Below are 22,645 nucleotides of genomic sequence, written 5' to 3'. Positions count from 1 at the left end.
AACACTTGGGCTGTAAAAAGTAGATGTCACATTCACACACATCCATGCACAAAACAAATGGAATCCAGCCTGGCCTTGTGGTGAGATCATGGCTGCCTCACAGAGAGGCCTTCTCTTCACAGTGGGATCAGTCTGTGGAGCCCTGCTCCTGCTTCTGGAGGAGTCTCTGGAGGTCCTTCAGTCCTGCTTTAAGACCCGTTATTATTACAAGCATTCAAGCCTCATTAAACTGGAGATCCTGCTCCCATACGATCTCCATATCACTCACTAGGGCTCCCCACTCCGCCCGTTCTCATTGGTCCGTACCTTGAAGGCTTTGGGCTTATGGTCTATGAGGCCTCTCTGTTTTTGTTGTTGCTATTGGATAAAACCCTCCTCTGTTCCCCTTGTTTACCTCTCTCGGTTCTGCAGTGCCGCACAGCTTCTTGGTAGCAGACTAGGACCTGCTCTGGTTTCTTGCAGTGTGCTCCAGTAGGCTTCAGGGTGTCTGCTGAACCAACCTGGGCCTGGGGTTCCCACATTATGTTCCCCTTCTCCCTGGTTTATGTCAGTCAGACAGACATGGCTCCCTTTTTTCCTCCCTGTCTCTGGCTATCTCTGTCTAGATTTTCTTTCTTTGGTTGTTTTTCTGTTCGCCTGTCTTCCTCAATCTTTTTTTCTAACAATTTCTCTCTCTCTCTCTCTCTCTCTCTCTCTCTCTCTCTCCTGCTCACTGTATTTCCAGGCTTCCAGGGCCTGTTACTGAAAGGTCAATGAAGTGAGACTATTGGCTCACACGGAAGCCATTCTTTAAGATGTAAAACGGTATTTTGAGCATACTTGACTATCTCCAGATATGGTTGTGTATGGATTTGTATTTGTCTGTTGGCTCTATGATGGATTCCTTCTGGATTGACCTGCAGTTCTAGACCAAAAGCCTTTACTGCTGCAGTTTTTTTTTAGGTTTTGGTGTTTTTATTATGTTTTCTGCCCATTATGTTACTTGCCAAAACAATTCCCAGGGCCAGAGAACCGGTTCAGCTGCACTCGGAATGGCCGGTTCTTCCCATTATTCACCACCAAATGGAGTCGATGTGTTTGTCAGCACTAGACAGAGTATGTGTATGCTTCTGAATGGCAGGGATATTCCTGCTGCTACTGCCCTACCTTCCTTCAAACTCAGGAGACTGACCTGAAGCAGCCAACAAACAGATCAACTCATCACCTTTTGTCTGTTCAGGGAAATGGTAAATGGACTCCATTTAAATAGCGTTTTTATTACCAGTGGCCAGTCAAAGCGCTTTACAATTATTGTGTACTATTCACACATTCATACACACATTCACACAGTGACTGGGGTATCAACCATACAAGGCAACAGCCAGCTCGTCAGCAGCAGTTAGGGTTATGTTTCTTGCTCAGGGACACCTCGACAGGCTACAAGAAGCCATGGATCAAACTAGCGACCTTCCGGTTTCCAATCAACCCTGCTCTACCTCCTGAACCACTGCCGCCTGGTCTTACACAGTCCAACACATGAGGAGGTTGTGGGACGGTCAAATCCACGCTTCTCTGTCCTCGGTCGGTTCTCCGTCGCGAGCAGACGCAAGCAGTTGTGAGGTGACTGCCTCAGTTTGTGAAGCTCACTATTCATGCTAGCGAATGGACTGGGCGAGAGGGTTGGAGGGAGGGCGGTGTTGGAATGGGGAAGGGTGAAGGTTGACTTGCAGTAGCTGCGGATCCCGCAGCAGTTCTGGGCGGGCTTCCTGAGGTTTTGGCGAGGAAATTCCTGCTCCCAGGTCCGCTGACAGGATCTGTCCTCATCACAGCGGCTGCTTCCAGGCTAGAAAGGAGCCGGTGTCAGGGAGCTATGATCCCACCCCATCCTTTTCCCTCCTGCTGCACACCAGGGCAGGTCTCCTCGCCTCTTCCTACACCATCCCATGCACTCTAGATCGCTCTCTCGCTCGCTCTCTGCCTCTCTTCTTCTCGTCCTCCCTCTCTCTTGCTCGTGCTCTCTCCATATCCTCTCTCTTGCTCTCTCCCGCTATCTCTCTCTCTCCCACTCTCTCTCTCTCCCTCTAGTTCCTTGTCCATGTGCTGGCCACTGTGCTGCGGACTATGAATGATTAGCTGTTTCAAACTGCTTCTCTCGCTCCTTTGTTGTCTACTGTACACCTATTCAGAGAATGTGCTCGCGCTGGAGTGGTTGCAGAATAGGGAGTTACTCTTGGTTTCATGCACTCCGAGACAGATGCATGAATCACTTACACAAGCACAAATGCACACAAACATACACACACATATATGTACACACCCACATTCATATACACACACAAACACACACACAACTGAAAACACAATTGAAAAACTAACCCGGCCTAATTCTCCCACCTCGATTTCACAGAGGGGCTCTTTGCTGGCCACCCGGACCAGGCATAGGCCCCCCGTATCGGGGTAAGCGGAGCCGTGGGCCTCCCTGCCTGGCTGGTGAATGATAGCACCTGTCCCCTGCAACGGGACACTCAGTGTTTCACTCTGTCTGAGAGGAGATTAGCCAACACCAATTTGCCCCTACCAGTTCGTTTTACTGCAGCGTTTCCCTCAAAACGCTCTCTCACAAGTGAAATGTGTCGGGGAATAATCCCTTGAGGGCAGCGGTAATGCACGTTTGCGTAGCAGAAGCGAATATGATATTGGTTCTGTGTTAAATACTGTACTCCAGGCCACCTAGAAACCGAGTCTTTTCTAATCCCGGCCAACTGTAAATATTGGAAGCCCTGTCGCTTGATTGTTTTAATAGCAGCAGATGTAGCAATTAACACCACCTTATAAAGCCCACGTGTATATTTGCTTTGCCGCTAACAAATGTTCCCACAAATATGACTTGATTGTGGGAATGAACATTAGTGAAATGGAGAGAGTTGATGTGAGAAGGTCGCCGCTTTCGGCTTGTGTATGCAATTAAGGGGTGTTCCTAATCGAGGCTTGTCAAATACCATCTCACTCCCTCTCAGTGCAGACACACTGCGAGCTTCCAGACCCAAATGTGTTGGAGCAGAAATGTACCAAGGTCCAGGAATGGAAACATTTCACTCTATGCGGTACTGTGAGTGAAAATCCATGTTGAAGTTTGTTATTTGGACTTGTTACACTACTGGTTTGAATTTGAGCGGGCCCAGGGCTGGCTTGAAATTGTGTGTCTGCTTGTCAGATTTACCATAACAATAGTTGTGTTGTGAAGGTTTTGTGGGAATCCACCAGGGTTGTGCTGACTTGTCCTGCATGCGGACGCAGATGGTACGGTTCTGGCGGAAAATGTTTCAGCTCGAATCCGCAGCAAGTGATTAGTTGGTGGTATTTAACTGAAAAAGCAGTCCCGCATGTTTGTTTGTTTTCTTACTGCTTGTGAGACGAGCTTTGGAAACACCACGGGTCATGGAAATTGAGGAGTTGTGAAATGATAATACATCAATCATTTTCGATGATGACCATAGAGACTGTAAGGGATCGCAGGGATTCTCCTAGCGCCCTTATTGTGAAGAGTCGTCACAGTGTGTGTGTGTGTGTGTGTGTGTGTGTGTGTGTGTGTGTGTGTGTGTGTGTGTGTGTGTGTGTGTGTGTTCCCCCACCCCCCCAGCATCAAGAGACACCAGGAGCGGCGAGCCATTCTCACCCCCATCCTGACAGACTTCTCAGTGCGAGTGACAGCGGCTCCGGCCATCATCTTCAGCAGGCCTGTCTCCCCTGACAGCGGTCCTGCCGAGGTCAGTATGTCTTGTCTCTCTGTCTTCCCCCCTGCCTCCCTGTGGGAATGACTTCCTGTCAGTCTGCCCAGTTCACTGGCATATTAATATGTTGCTCTAGAATCAAATGTCGTATTCATAGATTAATCTTGAAAATACAAATGTATAAACAAAACGTCTGAGCTAAAATTGAAAAAGGCAAGAAATCTGTGTTTTTCAGATATATAATCAATAATATCTTTTCCCGTTTATTGCACCGGCATGTCGTGGGTTTATTTTCAACCCCAACATTGACCCTGATTTGAACCGTTTCCTTCCCCAGTCCCTTCTTTTATGAGTATTTTCTTTCATCCTAAAAATACACATGATTTTTTATGAGGGGTCGGACGAATCCGACATGGCCGTTCTGTGTTATTTGTGTCTCAGCATCCAGTGACTTCCCTCATTAGGCCGGAGCAGGGATCTGTCCACTATGAAATGGAGGCTTCTGACCCACTGAGTTGAAAGCCCTCTGCTTGTACAGCTGATGTTTTCTGGCACAGCTCGCACAGACTTCCTGCCTCTTTGATGCCTCATCCATCCAGGCTAATGCGCCCCATGACAATGGCTAACAGCTAATCCATAGTCCGCCCATTGACGTCCGCACAACCTCGCATACACAGACGCGCGCGCACACACAGACGCACGCACACACACACACAGACACGCGCACACACACACACACACACACACACACAAACACAGACATGCACACACACACACACACACACACACACACACACACACACACACACACACACACACAAACACACACACACACACACACACACACACACACACACACACACACACAGTGCTTTATAAATTGTGAGATGTTTGTATTCCGAGCCAGTAACAGCAATACAGGGAGGAGGAGGGTTTATGGTTGCATTCGGACCACAGTGGGAACTGGAATACGATCACCACATTCACACTACCCAACAGACGTTAAAAGAATCTCAGCAAATGGATGCACTCTTATTGCTCTGCTGCAGTGGGTCCCTGTTTGGGGATGCTTGCCTGTTTTGTTAAGCTTGTAAGGTCATGCTCGTGGAATGTGAGACATTCTTAGAAAACTCTGAGGGCTACTTATTTAATATCAGTAGCCATCTATCTATATAAACATGTATACAATTATATATAATTATACAATTTTGGGCATCATTAGACCTTAAATATAATACAATAATAATAATAAATAAGTAATATTTATTTCCATAATCATGGGTGTCACATTCAGGGTTAATCAATAAGCAAAAAACAGTGGTTCAATGAGTCACTTCTTATAATATAATAATAAAAATACTATTATTATTATTTATATATTGCAGGCGGATATGCGGTAAGCATAATGCCACTGCCTTACATATATATGGTCATTTCCTGGTTCCTTACATGGTCTATATGAGCACACACAGCCAGGCGTGTGTGGTTCTGCAGCCACTTTTCTTTCTGGCCGTATAAAATTAAATAAGATGACAAGGAAGGGGAGAAGAAAAATAAATGATTAAATAGTGGAGAAAAATGATTCTGCCTTACGCATGTTTGTGTGCATGCTCCTTTCTCCTCCCTCTCTCTCTCTGTCGCTCCCTCCCTCCCCAAGGAGGCGGTGGTGTGTGGTCATTCCCTGGAGGTGAACGTGAGCGGTAGCCTGGACTTCTACCTCAGTGTGGCTCAGGTGCAGCTCCTTCAGCAACTCCTGCTGGACCACATGGTGGGACTGGACGTCCCAGAGAAGAGTGCAGAGGTACACACACGCACTGACACACACACAAACGACAACAGTGTTTGTGTTGCAATGCATGGGTGTGCGATGCGTGTTTCTGGTTGTGTGTTTACATAAATACGTTTTAGGAAGTTGCGCACGCGAAGCGAACATCACTGTCAAATTCAATTTGAGTCTTGAACACCCCAAAACAAGACCCATGCTCCAAACGCCTCCTTCCCTCCTTTCGGCCCTCCTTGCGGCCCTCTGTGCGCTGTGAGTTTACTGTGCTCTGCCCCTCAGCTGTCATTGGCCTAGTCTCTCTGTTGTATACAGAGAGACCTGGTGTCTGTTGTTCAGGAGCAGGGAGCTCTCAGAGTCCTGGTCTCTGTTGTTCAGGAGCAGAGAGCTCTCTGAGTCCTGGTCTCTGTTGTTCAGGAGCAGGGAGCTCTCTGAGTCCTGGTCTCTGTTGTTCAGGAGCAGGGAGCTCTCTGAGTCCTGATCTCTGTTGTTCAGGAGCAGAGAGCTCTCTGAGTCCTGGTCTCTGTTGTTAAGGAGCAGGGAGCTCTCTGAGTCCTGGTCTCTGTTGTTCAGGAGCAGAGAGCTCTCTGAGTCCTGGTCTCTGTTGTTCAGGAGCAGAGAGCTCTCTGAGTCCTGGTCTCTGTTGTTCAGGAGCAGGGAGCTCTCTGAGTCCTGGTCTCTGTTGTTCAGGAGCAGGGAGCTCTCTGAGTCCTGGTCTCTGTTGTTCAGGAGCAGAGAGCTCTCTGAGTCCTGGTCTCTGTTGTTAAGGAGCAGGGAGCTCTCTGAGTCCTGGTCTCTGATGTTCAGGAGCAGGGAGCTCTCAGAGTCCTGGTCTCTGTTGTTCAGGAGCAGGGAGCTCTCTGAGTCCTGGTCTCTGTTGTTCAGGAGCAGGGAGCTCTCTGAGACCTGGTCTCTGTTGTTCAGGAGCAGGGAGCTCTCAGAGTCCTGGTCTCTGTTGTTCAGGAGCAGAGAGCTCTCAGAGTCCTGGTCTCTGTTGTTCAGGAGCAGGGAGCTCTCTGAGTCCTGGTCTCTGTTGTTCAGGAGCAGAGAGCTCTCTGAGACCTGGTCTCTGTTGTTAAGGAGCAGGGAGCTCTCTGAGTCCTGGTCTCTGATGTTCAGGAGCAGGGAGCTCTCAGAGTCCTGGTCTCTGTTGTTCAGGAGCAGGGAGCTCTCTGAGTCCTGGTCTCTGTTGTTCAGGAGCAGGGAGCTCTCTGAGACCTGGTCTCTGTTGTTCAGGAGCAGGAAGCTCTCTGAGTCCTGGTCTCTGTTGTTCAGGAGCAGGGAGCTCTCAGAGTCCTGGTCTCTGTTGTTCAGGAGCAGGAAGCTCTCTGAGTCCTGGTCTCTGTTGTTAAGGAGCAGAGAGCTCTCTGAGTCCTGGTCTCTGTTGTTCAGGAGCAGGGAGCTCTCTGAGTCCTGGTCTCTGTTGTTAAGGAGCAGGGAGCTCTCTGAGACCTGGTCTCTGTTGTTCAGGAGCAGGGAGCTCTCTGAGTCCTGGTCTCTGTTGTTCAGGAGCAGGGAGCTCTCTGAGTCCTCGTCTCCCAGTTGTTTACGGAGCAGGGAGCTCTCTGAGTCCTTGTTCCCCTGTTGTTTACAGCGTAGAGAGCTCTCCGGCGCCATTTGCCCCGTCTGACCCTCCAGGATAAAGCTTGCTAATGCAATGCAATATAAAAACATTTACCAGCTGCGGGAGGGCGCTGGTGGTGTTGGTGAAGTGTGTGTGGGGGGGGGGCGGGGGGTTGATGGTAGGAGAGAATGAAAGGGCGATGCAGAAGGGAGCGAAAAGGATGGTGGGAGGGGTTATGTGTGTCTGTGTGTGTCTGATGACAGTGACTTTTACTGCCATCCGCTGTCGGGGCGGTGCGTGCGGCAGCCCCGATGTGTCAGCTGACAGAGAGAGGCTGCTGGGCGGAGGTCTGGCCCCGGGACTCAGGAGAGGAGAGTCACGCTGTTGTTACTGAAGGAGCACAGTGGACATGAGACGGAGGAATAGATTCACATCAAGGGCACTGTGCTTGCATCAAAAGCATTGACACACACGTACACAGGCACACGCACCACACACACACACACACACACACACACACACACACACTGAGTTTTAAGTTCCATTTCCACTGGCACCTCAGATTCATGGAGGATCCGTTGTCAATATTAATATTCTATTGTTTTATTTAACATTTCCAAACTTGAGTTTGTGTCGTTTAAGTATTTAGCTGAGGTCGTGGACATAGTGTCAAGGAGGGGCATATGTTCTAAAGTGTGTGTCGGGGGGGGGGGGCAGCAGGAGGTGCCTGCCGTACATCTGGTTCTGATTGGAGGGTGATCTCTCCGCCCTCTCCCTGGCTCGTAATGACTCCTGGCTTGATTGTGTTGAGGACAGGATGATGGCCTACCAAGGGTTCACCTGGGTTCAAGGCATGATGGGAAATATCAGCCGCAACCTCTCCCTGAGGTCAACCGGTCGGGGAGCTTAAACCAGGAGCAGCAGATTGGCAAAAACAAGGTTATTAATTTTAAAGCTATACCCGCAGGACAATATCAATGTTATGCAATTGAGGAGCTGGCGTGAAAGACCAGGCCCCTTCTGCCATTGTAAAAAATAAGTTTTGGCTGCTCAATCTTAAAGTCGTATAAGTCCCATTCTAGCACATTCAGAACGCTTGACACATATTGCGCCCTCCCTCCGAGCTATTCAAACCTCGATCCATCTCTCTGGAGTCAGCTACTTGGCGGATCCTTCTCTCCATCTCTGTGGCCAGGGAGGTCAAACAGACCACGGCTCTGGTCTGCTCCGCACTGCTGGGTGCTTCCATGAGGCCTTGTTTTGCGTGGTGATCCCCATAAAGTGGTTGAAATGTTCAGTTGTTTGATGGAGTATGGTTCAGATTAACTAAAAGGTTCAAGTTTAGGCCCATCAGGTTGGAGATGGTTGAAAACCGAACAGCTCTAGGCAGTGTGTATGTTTCAAAAGATGAATTGTTCAAATTAACGAGTGACTATTGTGCTTTTGCTTGTTGTCTCTGTATCACCCTGATGTTACCCTGAGATTATGTTTGTAGCCCTGTTTTATGTTGCTTTCCTGGCCAGGATGGCTCTTGAAAAATAGATTGTAATCTCAATGAGTCTCACCTCGTTAAATAAAGGTGAAGTAAAAACAAAAGAAAATGGGTTTTGTTAAGTTTAGTGCGGAAACTTGTTTGGTCAAAGTCAGTGTAGCAATCCCTCATGGGAATATGCACTCAACAAAGTCTGTTCCGCTGTGCTATATCCTGTCCTCATGCCTACCGTTGCTGCTTCGCAGGAGACCATTCTACGTGCACTAGAGCCCTCTAGTGGCAAAGTTAGGAACTGCACGTCTAGTTACCGCAGCGCTACCTGCAAGCATAATCCTCTTCCATTGCCCCTTATTCTACCTCCATAATGTGTGTGCTGTTGTCAAAGTAGTAGGAGGTTGAGCGATGATGTGTCAGATGAGTGATGATGTGTGTTTTGAGTGACGTGTTGCCCCTCTGAGGATTACCTTTTTCAGAAAACACTACAAGTGATTTACATTGAACAACAGATCGTCCAACTATCCTCTGTAGCCAACCAGCCTGAATTCTAAACTCCCCCATCTCTGCGCATCTGAGACACACACATGCACACGCACGCACATACGCATGCACACGCTGATACACGAACGCACACATACACGCACACACACAAATGTTGCACATTTACACGCGCAAACACACATAAACACATGCACACACACATACACGCACACACGCGGATACAAACATACACAAACACATACACACACACAATCAGTCCTCTTGCAGATTACACACAACCCTCCAACAGTTCCACGGTATTTCCGAGCCAGATTTCCACATGGTCAGGATTTGGATACCGGACTTGGAAAAGGTAACAGCTTTTTGATTTGAATCGGATCCTCCTCCTCATCCTCCTCCTCCTCCTCCTCCTCCTCCTCCTCCTCCTCCTCCTCCCCCCTCCCCCCTACCGTTCACTATGCCCCCCTCCCCCCCGAGGCTTCAGCGGTGATATTTATAGTATTTGACAGATTTGTTTGTACGTCCTTTATACAACCTGTTCAAAGGGTTCGATTGAAAGCAGGTCTCTGAGCTCAGCCATCTGTGTGAGAAGGAGAAGAAAAGGAGAGCTGGTAGAAAAAAAAAGAGTTGTTATTCATCAATGCAAGCATTACTGCTCCTAACGGTCTGCGTTGTTGTACATTAATTAAACACTGCCTCTCTCTCTCTTTCTCTTTCTCACTCTCTCTTTCTCTCGCTCTGTCTGGCTCATTCTCTCTGTCTTGCTTGCTCTCTCTCGCCCTCTCTCATGTTCTCTATCACCCTCTCTCCCGCTCATTCTCTCAAGTTCTTTCTTTCTCACTCTTCCTCTCTCGCTCTCTCTCTTTCTCTTGATCACCCATTGCCGCTCTCTCTCTCCCTCTCTCTGGTTCTCTCTCTCTCTCTCTCTCTCTCGATTGCTCATTTTCTCTCTCCCTCTCTCTTGTTCTCCCTCATGTTCTTTTTCTACCACTCTGCCTCTCTCTCTCTCATGTTCACTCTCTATTTCTCTCTCATGTTCTCCCGTTCCCCGTTCCCTCCGTTTTTTCCCTCAACATTTTGAGAGCGCGCCTTTCGCCTCCAACAGATTCTCCACATTATCCTGGGCACCGATTTCAAACAGTTCCCGTCATCTCTCCCAGCTGGCCCTCATTGTCCACGTTAATGAATTTGTTTTGTTGGGGCTTTTTGGTTCCATGGTAGTGTCGCGGCAAGGCAGGCGCGTGGACAATCTGTGTGTGTGTGAGCGTGTGTCTGTATGTATGTTCATATTTAATTCTTTGTGAATTTGTTTGTTTGTTTACATGAACAGGTGAAAGCCATGTGTACATAAAAATGAGTTAATCGTCTTCTGCTTGGAGTTCCATGTGCTGAAGCCGTCATGTATCACTGTAAGGCACGCACACACCAAAACACATATGAACAGACAAACGCACACACACACCATGGCATCCTAACAACAAAGATCTTATCATGAATCTGGTCTGTGTTTACCTCCTGCATGCCCGTTTCCACGTTTTTCAATTACCCAGCAGTAGATAGGCGGCAGCGTATTTTCTCTATAGTTTGGTAACTCAACAAATCACTATGTCATTGTGATGCTTATCTCAGCATTAGTGCTGCACTGCTACGCTTTGACTTTCAATTCCATTGTTGTGTGTTTTTGGTTTCGTTTTTTTTTTCATTCTCCCTATGATTGATGCTGATGATGATGTTGAGGACGAAGCGAAAGGCAGGGTTTCGGATCAGACAGCGCTCCGCGCGCCAGGAAGCTATGAATAGATACACACTGCTGCTCCTGCAAGCCATCTCCCTCCTTTGACGTCAACACACACACACACACACACGCATATCAACACACACACGCATATAACACCCAAACACACACACATACACACGTACATCAACACACACACACAGTCCCAAACATATGTCTATACACACAGGACGCAGGACTCCGTGCACTGGTACAGACGAGGGCAGACACACGCGCAACGACGTGCAGACACACACAGTCGGACGCGCGGCCCGGGATCACGCAGGTCCTCACACATGGTCCACACATTGCGGACACGCTGACTTCTCCCCCGTTTGAAGTGGCAGCAGCTTCACAGTCCGAGCCAGCTCCGTTCTGCTGCTTCATGACAGAACAGCTGAACGGGAAAGCTCTGTGTGTGTGTGTGTGTGTGTGTGTGTGTGTATGTTTGTATGCATGTGTCTCTATGCATGCATGCATGCGTGTGTGTGTGTGTGAGAGGGGAGTGGTAATGGCGTATTTTGTTTTTAATTCTAACCCGCTGATGTCTGGGCCTCAGATTGGTGCACTGCAGTGTGTATCATCTCTATTGTTCTCTCTGCTGCCTCTCCCGCTTGCTATTTTGTTGTGCTCTATTGGCCTTATCAACACGTTCTTATCCCTGGACATGACGACACACAGCGTTAATGATGACACAACCTTGATGATGAGGACCTCCATCTTGCTATCTCTGGGTCTGTTTAAAAGCCGCCCCCCCCGGTTCTGTGTTTACCGTACCAGGGGAGTAGGATCCTGGCTCCAATGGCGGGCCCCTCAGGGCCTGCCTGCCAGCCAAACAGCACCATCAAAGAATGTCAGACAATGTCCAAAGCAACACTCATGCAATAGTCAGACCCAACAGCATAGAAATTTAAGATTGCCGTTTGTTTTTGTTTTTTTGGGCCCGCTACAAGTTAGGTTTATATATTTATATCTATAATTTTGTCTGCCTGTCACTTCTTCAATCTGTCTCAATATGTGTGTGTGTTTTATTTCTGTCTCTCTGTATCTCTCTCTCTGAGTTGCTGTCTCTCTCTGTCTCTGTCTTTCTGCTTCTCTCTCTCTCCCTCTCTCTCTCTCTCTCTCTCTCTCCTCTCTCTCTCTCTCTCTCGTGTGTGTGTTTGTGTGTGTGTGTCTGATTGTAAAACACACACGGAGGAGAGCGTGGGTCAACCATGTGCTCGTACCACAGTGTGAGAGGAAAATACCCTCTGGTGCAGGGGAAGTCCCGCTCTGCCTCATCCTCCACCTCATCCTGGGATGATTACACGCATGGGAAACAGGGCTTTGGACTTCCGCCGAGATGTGTGCGCACGCGCGCACACACACACACACACACACACACACACACACACAGGAGATAGAGAGAGAGAAACGTGCACACACATGGAAGCACATAATCACACAATCACATGCCCAGCCTTTCACGTGCCCAGATACCCAAACACATAGACATACATTCCCACACACACATACACACACACACACACACACACACACACACACACACACACGGCCGTGGTATGGAAAAAAAGGTATCTGGCATCACCGGAGCCTTTTGATTGCAGATTTTGTAAACACACACAAGTCAAAAATACACGACTCAGCTTCCCCCCCCTATATTCACTGACCTTACAAACTTCCTCAACATTCTCCTCCCTCCATGTTTTTTCTTGCTTCATGGCCATGCTGTCCACATTGTTCCGTTGTGTTGGCCTGTGGACCACTCCTCTGGTAATTCCACTTCAAGCTGTCTTTCTTAGGCATGTCAAGCATACCTATATGGCAGCCTAACCGTCAATGACGATTCAGCATACTATTTAATGTTATCAGAAGGGATTAACTCATTATTTCCTTCTCTCACTATCCACCAATTTATCTTTCTCTTGCTCTCTCTCTGTCATCTCTCTATCTATCTCATGCACTCTCGCTCTCTCTGTCTCTGTCTCTCTCTCTCTCTCTCTCTCTCTCCATCTCTCATATGTCTGTGCGTGTGTGTCTGATTGTAAAACACACACTTGTAGAGTGTAGGTCCACCGTGTGCTCTCTCTCTCTCTCTCGCTCTCTCTCTCTCTCTCTCACTCTCTCTGTCTTTTGCCCGAACTCCATCAGTCTCTCTCCCGCTGCCATCTCTCTCTCCCTAAAGGGCCAGCTCAGCCCGTGGTTAGGAAAACAACCGGTTGGTGCTCCCAGGGCTGCCTGCCGGGCTGTCAGTGGCGGGGGCACCACGGGGCTGAGGACGGATGGCAGTTGTCGGTCCTCAGATTATGGTTTTATTATGGTAGCCCTCAGCGGCGTACTTCAGGCAGGAAAATAGCCGCTCTCACACGCGAGCCCGCCTCCCGTGGTGTCAGCGTGGTGGAGGTAGCCGGCCAACATAAGCCACTCTGAGAGGGGAACGGATTTAGGGGAAGGCACGGAACACACTGTTTGGTAGCTGTCGGCCGCTGTCGGTCAGCGGCTTTGGGCAGATGTTGAAGGGTATTGGTGGCATGGGGTTATCTTAGGGATGCAATTATTTGGGTCTGTCTGTCTGTATAGTTATATGTTGGGATAGGGATCTCTTTAGATTTTTTCCTATCTCTTTGGTAATTCTTGAAGGCTGATGAAGACTGTAAAGCTGATAATTTGTCAGATGGATTTCTGTTTTTATGGCAAAGTTTGTCACTTATGAGCCTCAAGTCGCTCCAACAACCACATATAGGATCAGATGTAACCGAACTTCAGCCCCTGTAGAAGTGGAAAACAACATTGATGGCTGCAAATAGTTTTCGGCTACTCAAATGGCAGTTCACTTTTTGCTGCTGAAAGAAAAAGTATCATTGATTTTTTTTTTCACATGGACCCTATTTTCCGACCGTTTTGGGTCTGAGGGACCAATGAGACCAAAGAAATTGAAATTGATAGAGTACTGAGTATCCTATGTGGCAATGCTGCCCCATCAATCTACGTCCTTTAAAAGTACTTGTTTTTGCCACTGATGGGCTCCAATTATATTCTTACATTACGGAAAGGATCACTGAATAGAAAAACAACTTTTTTCTGTATGCTTCGCTTGATACATTCTGTTTGTTATTGTGGCCAACCAAGTCACACTCAAGGAGAAGTCTCGCAGGAGTTGAATTTCTGCAGGAAAAGAACGATAAAAAAGTGAATGATAGCCGGAGAAGGGAGAGTTTATGTTGAACTACAGAAAGCTAAGCTTAGTGTTATCTAAAACATTCGGGTGAAGGAGAGTTGAGATTTTGGTGGGGATATCATCAACAAGGTTTCTGAGCGAGACTTGGATAGACACAAATACTGACCGCGATAAAGCAAAAAGAATAAAGTATTTCTATCTTGGGATCTTTTCAATTATGTAAGAATATAAGCTGTGTCATTGGCAAAAACAAGCACTTTTAGAGGATGTACAAAAATGATTGTCATCATTACTCAATTAGGCTGAAAATTATCTGGAAATATGGTCCAAGGTGAAAAAGCCCACACTATTCCTTCAACACATCCGGGCGGCATTCCAAGCTAAACTAATCGGTGCTCTTCTTCTGCGCCCGTTCTTATACTGTTTGTGTATGAGCATTAGTCAGTACATTGGAAAGCCCAAAAACCCATCGGCTTATCTCCAACCGCAGTGTTGTTGACAAGCTTGGCTCGTCCGTGAGACCCCAGCACATAATCCATCTATCTGTCCCAAAGTAAACCACTTCCAAGGACGCTCCCGCGCGTGATGAGTGTTTCATATTGTCTCGTGGCTGTGAAGCTCAGAGAGGGGCAGCAGTATGGAAGCGCTCTTGCCTCGTTTCAACTGTCCGGCACGGTGAGGTGTCACCGGAGCTGCTGTGGATGCTGCTGGCTCCTCTGGACGGGCTGACAGGGCCGTCCTGTGGATAACATGAACCAGGATGGAGATGCCCCACAAGGGAATGGATGAGTCAGGAAAAACAGCACCGAGAGAGAGGGGAGTGGGAGGGAGGGAAGGAGAGAGAGATGGAAGAGAGGGGTAGCGGAGGGAGAGAGGGAGGGAAAGAAAGAGAGGGAAGAGAGGTAAGTGGAGTGGTAGAGAAGAAGAGAGAGTAATAAAGTCATGAGAAAGAGCAAGAGAGGATTATAGAGTATATACTGGTGATTACCGGTAATGTCAGGGTAACCCAGGAACTTTGACTCCATGGTGAGTCAAAGACCTCTGATCTGAGTGAATCAAGCACATCAACCCTCTGTGCTGGCGGGGGGGATTGTGTGAATGATCCAGAACTCTCTGCCCATCCTTTGCCACACCCCTGCTGTGGATGCTAACACCACCTCCCCTCATGTGTCGATCTTATCTCTGCAGCTGCCCCTTATAACATGAATGCACGTCGAGGGAACGGCTTTGACGCGACCGGTCTCAGACCTGAGTGTTGTGATAGCCAGCGTTCATCTCACTCACCTCCGTTGTTATGAAACCAAATCTTTTTTTCTTCTTCTGTCGAGAGCCCAGCTCTCGGACCCCTCCGATAGTGAAACAACCTCTAATCGACAGCTAGTCAAAACAACTCTGCTGCCCTGTTCAGCCCTGCCTCGGCCTCCTCTCGTAGCATGACCGTGGCACATTCTGAAATTGGCCCCCTTCGGAAACCCGATCTATTCGAGATCAGTAGCAGCTGAATTGCTCTGCCCTCAATCGGTTTTGTCGAAATTGGCGTGAAAAGGCGCGATACAATCACGCAGGTTTAAATTCTATTAGAGTCGGGGAACAAACGCAGCCTTTGAGGGGGAGAGCTGGCGGGGGACCCCGTCATGGACTCTGGGATCAGGTGACGGTTCAGGTGAGGAGGAGACCCCTCCCCTCCCCTACACTTAGGTCTCTCTCTCTCTCTCTCTCTCTCTCTCTCGTTCTCTCGTTCTTTGTCTCTCCTACTGTCCCTAGCTGTCTCTGTCTCTGTTGCCTTCTCTCAGCCTGAAGGGGAAATTGGGTCATGTACCCACGGGAGTACTAAAAAGCAGGGCACTGCGGGCCAACTACACATATGCACGCACACACACACACACACGCACACAAGTGCAGGCACACGCACGCACACACACACACACACACACACACACACACACACACACTCACCCCACAGTGGAGTCTAGTCAGTGGAAAGCTCTGCATTCTTCTGTAAAACTCCCCTGTTGTGCACCTGTAAAAGCAAGAGTCCACCTAGAATAACAGGTGATGGGGTGTATTAAATTCTCTCTCTGTGACTTGAAAGGTGTGTCTGTGCGTGTGTGTCCGCTCACATGCACGTTTGCACAGACTTGTGGAATGTGGTCATTAAACCAAATATTCACGTTTCACTTAGGGCTTTTTTTTCGCCACTTCCTGTTCAGTGGTCCATGGCAATATAAGCTATTGAATATCCACAGTGTTACACCGTGATAAAGATCAGACAGGTGTACAATTCCTCTCAAATCCATGACTACATCTAGGTTAGCAGCTCCCCTGCGTGTTCTCTGTTTGTGTTTGGTGAACTCCCACCTCAGAACAGGGGGGCTGTGTCTCCCGTCACGACCATCAATGGATGTCTGCAAAGTCTTCCTGAATGGACTGGTCAGTGTGGCAATGCAATCGTAAATACGTTGAGAAAAAAGAAACGTATGATTTTCTTTAGATTTGTATTCTACACCATTAACATATTGTTGAATGGTGTCCTCACCTGGCCTGGTGTCTGAAGTAGTTTCACCCGGGAACACTCGGTGATACAATGACACACACTACGGTGTCTCTCTGGTCCCCTTCTGGGGGTCTAGTTTTCCATACAGGTATATTGGAACACCGGTGTTCGATTTTCTCCCCCCCCCCCCCCCTTCCAGGCACCTCTGTACCTCAGCAGCCTTGCTCCCGGCCCCCCTCCTCATCGAGGCCCGCCAGGCTGACCTTGCTGAGGGGACCTGAAGGGGTCTGGTCGGGTGGGGGGGGGGCTTGCGTCATCCCCTCCATGGACCGACATGCTCCACATCAGAGGCCTGTGTGTCGGTCAACCTGGGAGCAGATCCAGGGAGAAATTAAAGGAAGATTATTTCAATCCTCCTCTTCTAATTTCAGCTTTGTAAATACGCAGCGCGCCAGGTTTCTCCATGTCACTCACACACCACCCCGCTGAACCCTTCGTTTTCCTGCGTGTGTGTGTGTGTGTGTGCCTGCTCGCCAACGCTGCAGACCCTGTCCCACCACGCTGCACTGTTGTTCTCGCCACTGTTGCTGTTTCCCCTGCAAGCTCATAGCTTAAGCCGAGTGGTCAGACATGGACAACAAGTTGTGACCTCGTGGAAGGCCTCGCTCCCCAGTGTGTCTGCTGGAGTCGACCACCAGGATAGGGCCCAGCACAATGTTGGATAGCTCCGCGGCAGTCGTCTTTTGGGGTTGCGAAACAAAAGAAAAATGTAAAAACTCTAATGAGATGACGTTGGGTCAAGAGCAGAACTCGAGTGCCACACCGAACGCTGACGATTATCTCGCAGCGCTGTGTGGCACAGACATGTGGGTTTGTTTGTGTGTATGTGTGTGTGTGTGTGTGTCTTGCCTCATTGTGTCATGCTTGTGTTTCATGTTGTAGAGCCACACTCTTGCATCGAGGGGAATTCCAGCCTGGGTCTGTCTTGTGCTGATCATCTCTACGTATAGTCAGTCTGAGCAAGGCGTGATGTGATGCCATGCATGCATCAGCCTCCTGTAGGTCTTCCGAGACACATTAAACATATTACCAAGGAGAACATAAGCTGCTTGTTTGCAAGGATTGCGATCATCTACCGCAATAGATTTGGGGTTTCTTTTCAGGGACTTTTTGATTGTAAAATAGCGGTACATTTCACTGCATATTACTATCCACCATCTTTTAAAGCAGAAACGACAATGTGCAATTTCAGAAATTGGTTGCAACTTAGACACACACACACACATCGATAATAATACAAAAACACTTTTAACATAATTCAGCTCTTTTCTTCCCCCACGCACACAACTGACTAACGTATTTGTATCTTTGTAATACTCATCTCTCTCTCTCTGTCTCTCTCTCTCTGTCCTTATCTGGGTGTTCTTTGTCACCTCTCCCCCCCCCCACCCCGTCCAACCCAACACTGTGTGTCTCCTGACTCGTGGACCCTCGGTGTGTGTAAACACCAGAGGCTAAATATTAGATTAGACATTTACCCCTGCTCATATCTGGGTTCTAACCAGCCCCAGGGATGAACTAATGAGGACCAGTTGTTCCCGATCACGTTCCCTTCCCATGGACCAGAGACGGGGAGAAATTAGGGATGGAGACCCCCAAAAAAATTAACAAAGGTGCCTCTGGTGTCCGCACACACACACACACACACACATCTGGCCTTCTCATTTGACCAGGGTCGCCATATCCCCTATTTGTCAGTGGATATGTGTGCGTGTGTGTGTGGTTTTTAGTGTGTGTCTTAGTGTGTGGATGTGTGCATTCGTGTGTGACCCGTTTCTTCGACACTGCATCTGGTCTCAGATCATTCTTATCTTCAGTGACTGATCTCTTGTTTATCATTGGGAGATGGAAGTGTTTTTAGGATAAAGGTCCACTCAGCAGCATCGGGCCCCTGCCAAGAGATTATGTCGGATGAGTGGAGACGGCCTGTGTATCATTTCTGAGCGCTTGCATCACGACTACGCCTGGTCCTGTTCCACGCTCTGTTTGTTTTAACAGACACGCTTTGCTTGGCGTTAATCTCAAAATCATCATCTTCACACTCTGTGATAAACAACTTTCTGAGGAAAGTAGCAACCATGACAATGCTGGGAAGTTATACTTCATGCCCCCCCGCCCCCCCTACACACAAGGAAACACACAACAGACACACACGCATACACATACACTCTCAACACACACACACACACAGACACAAAAACACACGCACACACACACACACACACACTCTCTCAACACACACACTTTCTCAACACACACTCTCACTCACTCGCTCAATCACTCACACACACACACACACAGACACACACACGCTTGCACTCTCAATACACACTCATGCGGCGGCCTAATTAACCTTATTTTTAATTGCGCTATCTCCATCTGGCTCTGGGCTATGGATTTGATTGGTGGATCTGTGACCGTTGGAGTGAAGCAATGCGTCCTATGTTGCAGGCCAAGGGTGTTGTCACAATACTTTCCAAGGACCAGTGCTCCGGGGCAGGGACTGTTAACCCCGCTAGCTTAGCCTGGATCCGTGGATGTAGAGTGGGTTGAATGTGGAAGCTCTGGAGGCACTCCTCCCGTTTCACAGGACCAAACGCAAACCTGCGTCACATTTGTGGAAATGTTTTTGTGTGTGAACTGATTCTGTATGTGTGTGTGTGTGTGTGTTTGTGTGCGCGCACATGGGACAGAAATGGTTTTGAAGTCGAATCAATGGCAAAATGGCTCTGGTGGCCACATCTCCAGGGCTTTCAGTTGAGGAGCATTCTGCGGCTCCCCACATGGAGCGAATTAACGCACTCACTTTAATTTTTCTGTTCTTTTTTCTTCTTCTTCTTCTTCTTTTTCTTCTTCATCTTTATGGTTTTGCATCGCTGTTTCCGGGCTGCTTGAAAGCCGAGGAGCAGCTGAAGACATGAAAGATACAACTCTGCTCCCTGATCTCCTGCTTCTCCCCTCCTCCTCCTTCTCCTCCTCCTCCTCCTCCTCTTTCTTCATGTTAGCCGTTCAACAGCACACTCTTCCCTCCTCTTTTTAATCGCTCCTCGTCTCTTTTCTCACCGCCATATCGTGCTCGCTTTTATTTTCTTCTCCTATCCTTTTGTATCTTGTTTGAGGTTCTCTTGTTCAAATTGCTCTTCTTTACCTCTCTTCTGCTTTCATCTTCCTGGATTCTTCGCTACGTTTTTTCCTTGTTTTTCCTCTTTTCTTTTTCCTTTGCTCTTTCCCTTTGACATTAGGTTTCCCGTGTATAAGAACGTCAGGCTTTCAGTCCTGCCTGATCTTAGCAACATGTCGCTCTTCCCTGCAGCCTATCGTGCCGCGTAGTCACTGGTCGGTCTAACGTAGAGGAATGTTTCACCAAATGCTTTGTTTTGTTTCTGACAGCCAGACCCGAGAATGAAATTAACCCAACCGGCGGAATCAAAACATTGCATTTTCAGTTGGTTGCGATACTCCGACCGCTTTTCAGCAGTACATTTGAGTGTTATGAAACAGCTTCTTGTGATGGATATATTACTTCTTCAACGTGTCTTCAGTGGAGCGGCCTCGGTCTCGTGGTTCCGTTTCCGGATTAGCTAGTGGGTTCTTGTTCATTGGGTGTTTTGGACACGCTATACTGCCCGTTGTGTACACGCTCACGTGACCAAGAAGTTGAACGCAGGCAGCGCTGAAAAGACATGGGTTTTCCCCAAAGTGGGGTCCGCAGCAGTATGAATTCAACTTCAGGGCTCTGTGGAGATGACTGCTGAAATGTCTACACACTCTTGCTGCCTTCCTGCTGTTCATGTATTTCTCATTTCCATAGAACAGTATCAAGATAGGACAATGTCCTGATTAATAATGTATATTATTTTCATTTAGTATGGGTTAATTTGACAGGGAAAGTAAACATAAAAAAATAACACATTTAAACATGACAGAGTTAGGGTGGAAGCCTATTTCACATCAGCAGACCCTGGGCATGACATTAACATTAAAATACATTACATTAAATACAATTTCATCATTATTACAACCCTTAGGGACTGTGAGGGCTGGCATTACTAAGGGAAATATGTGCAATCAATAAATGATGTAGTGAATGGAAGATATGGAGTTTTTACAACCAACATAAAACAAACAACAGCAATAACGGTGCTACTGATGATGTAATTAATATAAATGCCATGTAAACATTTTATCCAATAAGAATAAGAAGGGGAGAAAGAGAATGTAGGTCAGGCCTGATGCCTACCCTTAGTGCTCGGACAGGGAGCTTAATAAGGCCAGGGAGGCGTGTTCGTACACAGACATGTTTTGTTAATTAACATGCGCTTGTACACTCAACTTAACCACACAAACACAGCACACACACACACACAGGCGTGCGTGTGTGCAGCGAGGGACCTTGTTAAATGTGGTCCTCCTGGGCTCGCGGGTTATGTTCGCCGTTGTTTCAAGTGAAGTTGACAGTTGCTCCTACATGCTCCACATTCATCTGAGAGAGGGGGGGTCACGACCTCCCGGTGCCTCTTTGTTGTGGTTCACCCTGAGTGCACAGCAGGTTGCCTTTGTTATTGAAACAAAGTTCAGTGTATTAAACGGAGGCCTTTGATGGCCGCTGTTAGTTTCTTACAAAGAGGAGTGACTTCATTTTATAAATGTCTCCCCCCCCCACCCCACCCTCACCCACAACCCCCATGTCCGCTTTCTACCCTGAAAGGAAAATACAGAATGAATTATGGCCTTTTATGGCATTTGGCTACGTATTATTGTTGTTATTTTAGATTAAAATGAGGTATCGCTGCATTGAAGTGGAGTTCGGTCAGCAGCACAGAGCACAGTGGCTTTCTGTCGGCTTTATGCCTCCGCTCGACAATGGAGCCGCGCAGCGGGGGCACATCCTGTGAAACCTTGATCACGTTAAGATACGCCAGGCATTCTCCCCCCCGGACGTCTGCTGAGTGATCGCTGTGCCGCTTGAATGGCACTGTCAAAAGGAAAGATTTAGCAACATTGCTTCCATGCATCGGGGGAACGGAAAGTCCACTGGAGGACAGATAGGCAACCCCGAAGAGATCCTGATAAAGTTCAACTTCTCAACATGGCCGTGCATACAAAACAGCCGCACCATGATGACGTCGCCCCGAGACGACCTCTCCCACTCAGCAGCCATGTCCAGCTCCTGATCACAGCCCCCTGGACGCCTTGGTCCGCTCGCGCAGTTAGCTCTATTGTCACTTCCCTGCGATGTCACCAACGCGGACCTCTTTTTTTTTTTCCCCCAATAGCCCAGAGCTGGGCTTCCTTTGATGGTGTCACTGCCAGACCATTCAAACCGCAGTATGGTTTTTATTGTTAGATTTTCTTTTTTCCTCTGTTGAATTCCCTTTGCACGTGTGTATATTCATGCACATGTCTGAGTCACAGGGGATCATTCTTCTTTGTTATTGCTACGTGAGCACATCTACTGTATACTGACGGCCGCGCACCCTCCCGACTCCCCGCTAATAGCACTAAACCAAAGCTGTTTGTTATCTTTTTTTATTCTGTTTGCCATTTCAGAGGCCCGCCTGTAATCCTGAAAATATACAGTCGGCACCGATGTTAATATTCTTCACTAATCCAAACCCGGCTGAACCGCTGACCTCCCTGAAGACGGGATCCCGCTCTGGAACCAGAGTAAATGTTTGTGCGTAGAGTAGGCGTCCCATCTTCCAGTCCGTTTCCCTCGCAATATACTGTACTACTTCGTAGGAAAGCAACCATGTCTCTCACCATCCACCTCTTCCATCCCATAATAACCCCCGTTTTTTGTTTTTTTTTTACGTTTCCTGATGCCTGATCCCAAATTGCAACCTACTCGTGATTCAGCTGCTAACAATCATCTACATATGCGGTGTTCACATGTAGAAGGTTACATCGTCCTGTTGGATGAACCGGCCAAAGGAACGGCTGGCATTTTGATGATATGACATTTGCTTCCGCACATTAGCCTGACTCCAGCCAAGCCGTGCTGACGCACACTGACAGCAGCAGGGGTCGGGAGGCGCACAGATGCACATGGGATGTGATTGGCACTTTGGAGACTCCTGGTTTCACACTTTGGG

The 22,645-nt window shown here is 48.1% G+C and overlaps 1 protein-coding gene across 3 annotated transcripts in view; it reads left to right on the top strand.

The window, feature by feature from the left end:
- vps13b (vacuolar protein sorting 13 homolog B) overlaps positions 1 to 22,645 on the top strand; it is a 328,377-nt gene that overhangs the window by 200,589 nt on the left and 105,143 nt on the right. For all 3 annotated transcript variants that reach the window (XM_079746793.1, XM_079746792.1, XM_079746794.1), the window contains exons 33-34: positions 3,620 to 3,746; positions 5,368 to 5,511. In XM_079746793.1, the coding sequence (XP_079602919.1) occupies positions 3,620 to 3,746; positions 5,368 to 5,511 (271 nt within the window). The remainder of the gene's footprint in view (positions 1 to 3,619; positions 3,747 to 5,367; positions 5,512 to 22,645) is intronic.

The sequence above is a fragment of the Pollachius pollachius genome, assembly GCF_949987615.1.
Source record: "Pollachius pollachius genome assembly, chromosome: 1".
Taxonomy (NCBI): Eukaryota; Metazoa; Chordata; class Actinopteri; order Gadiformes; family Gadidae; genus Pollachius; species Pollachius pollachius.
The sequence above is the reverse complement of the archived record's forward strand: the minus strand, read 5'-3'. Positions and strand labels throughout refer to the sequence as shown.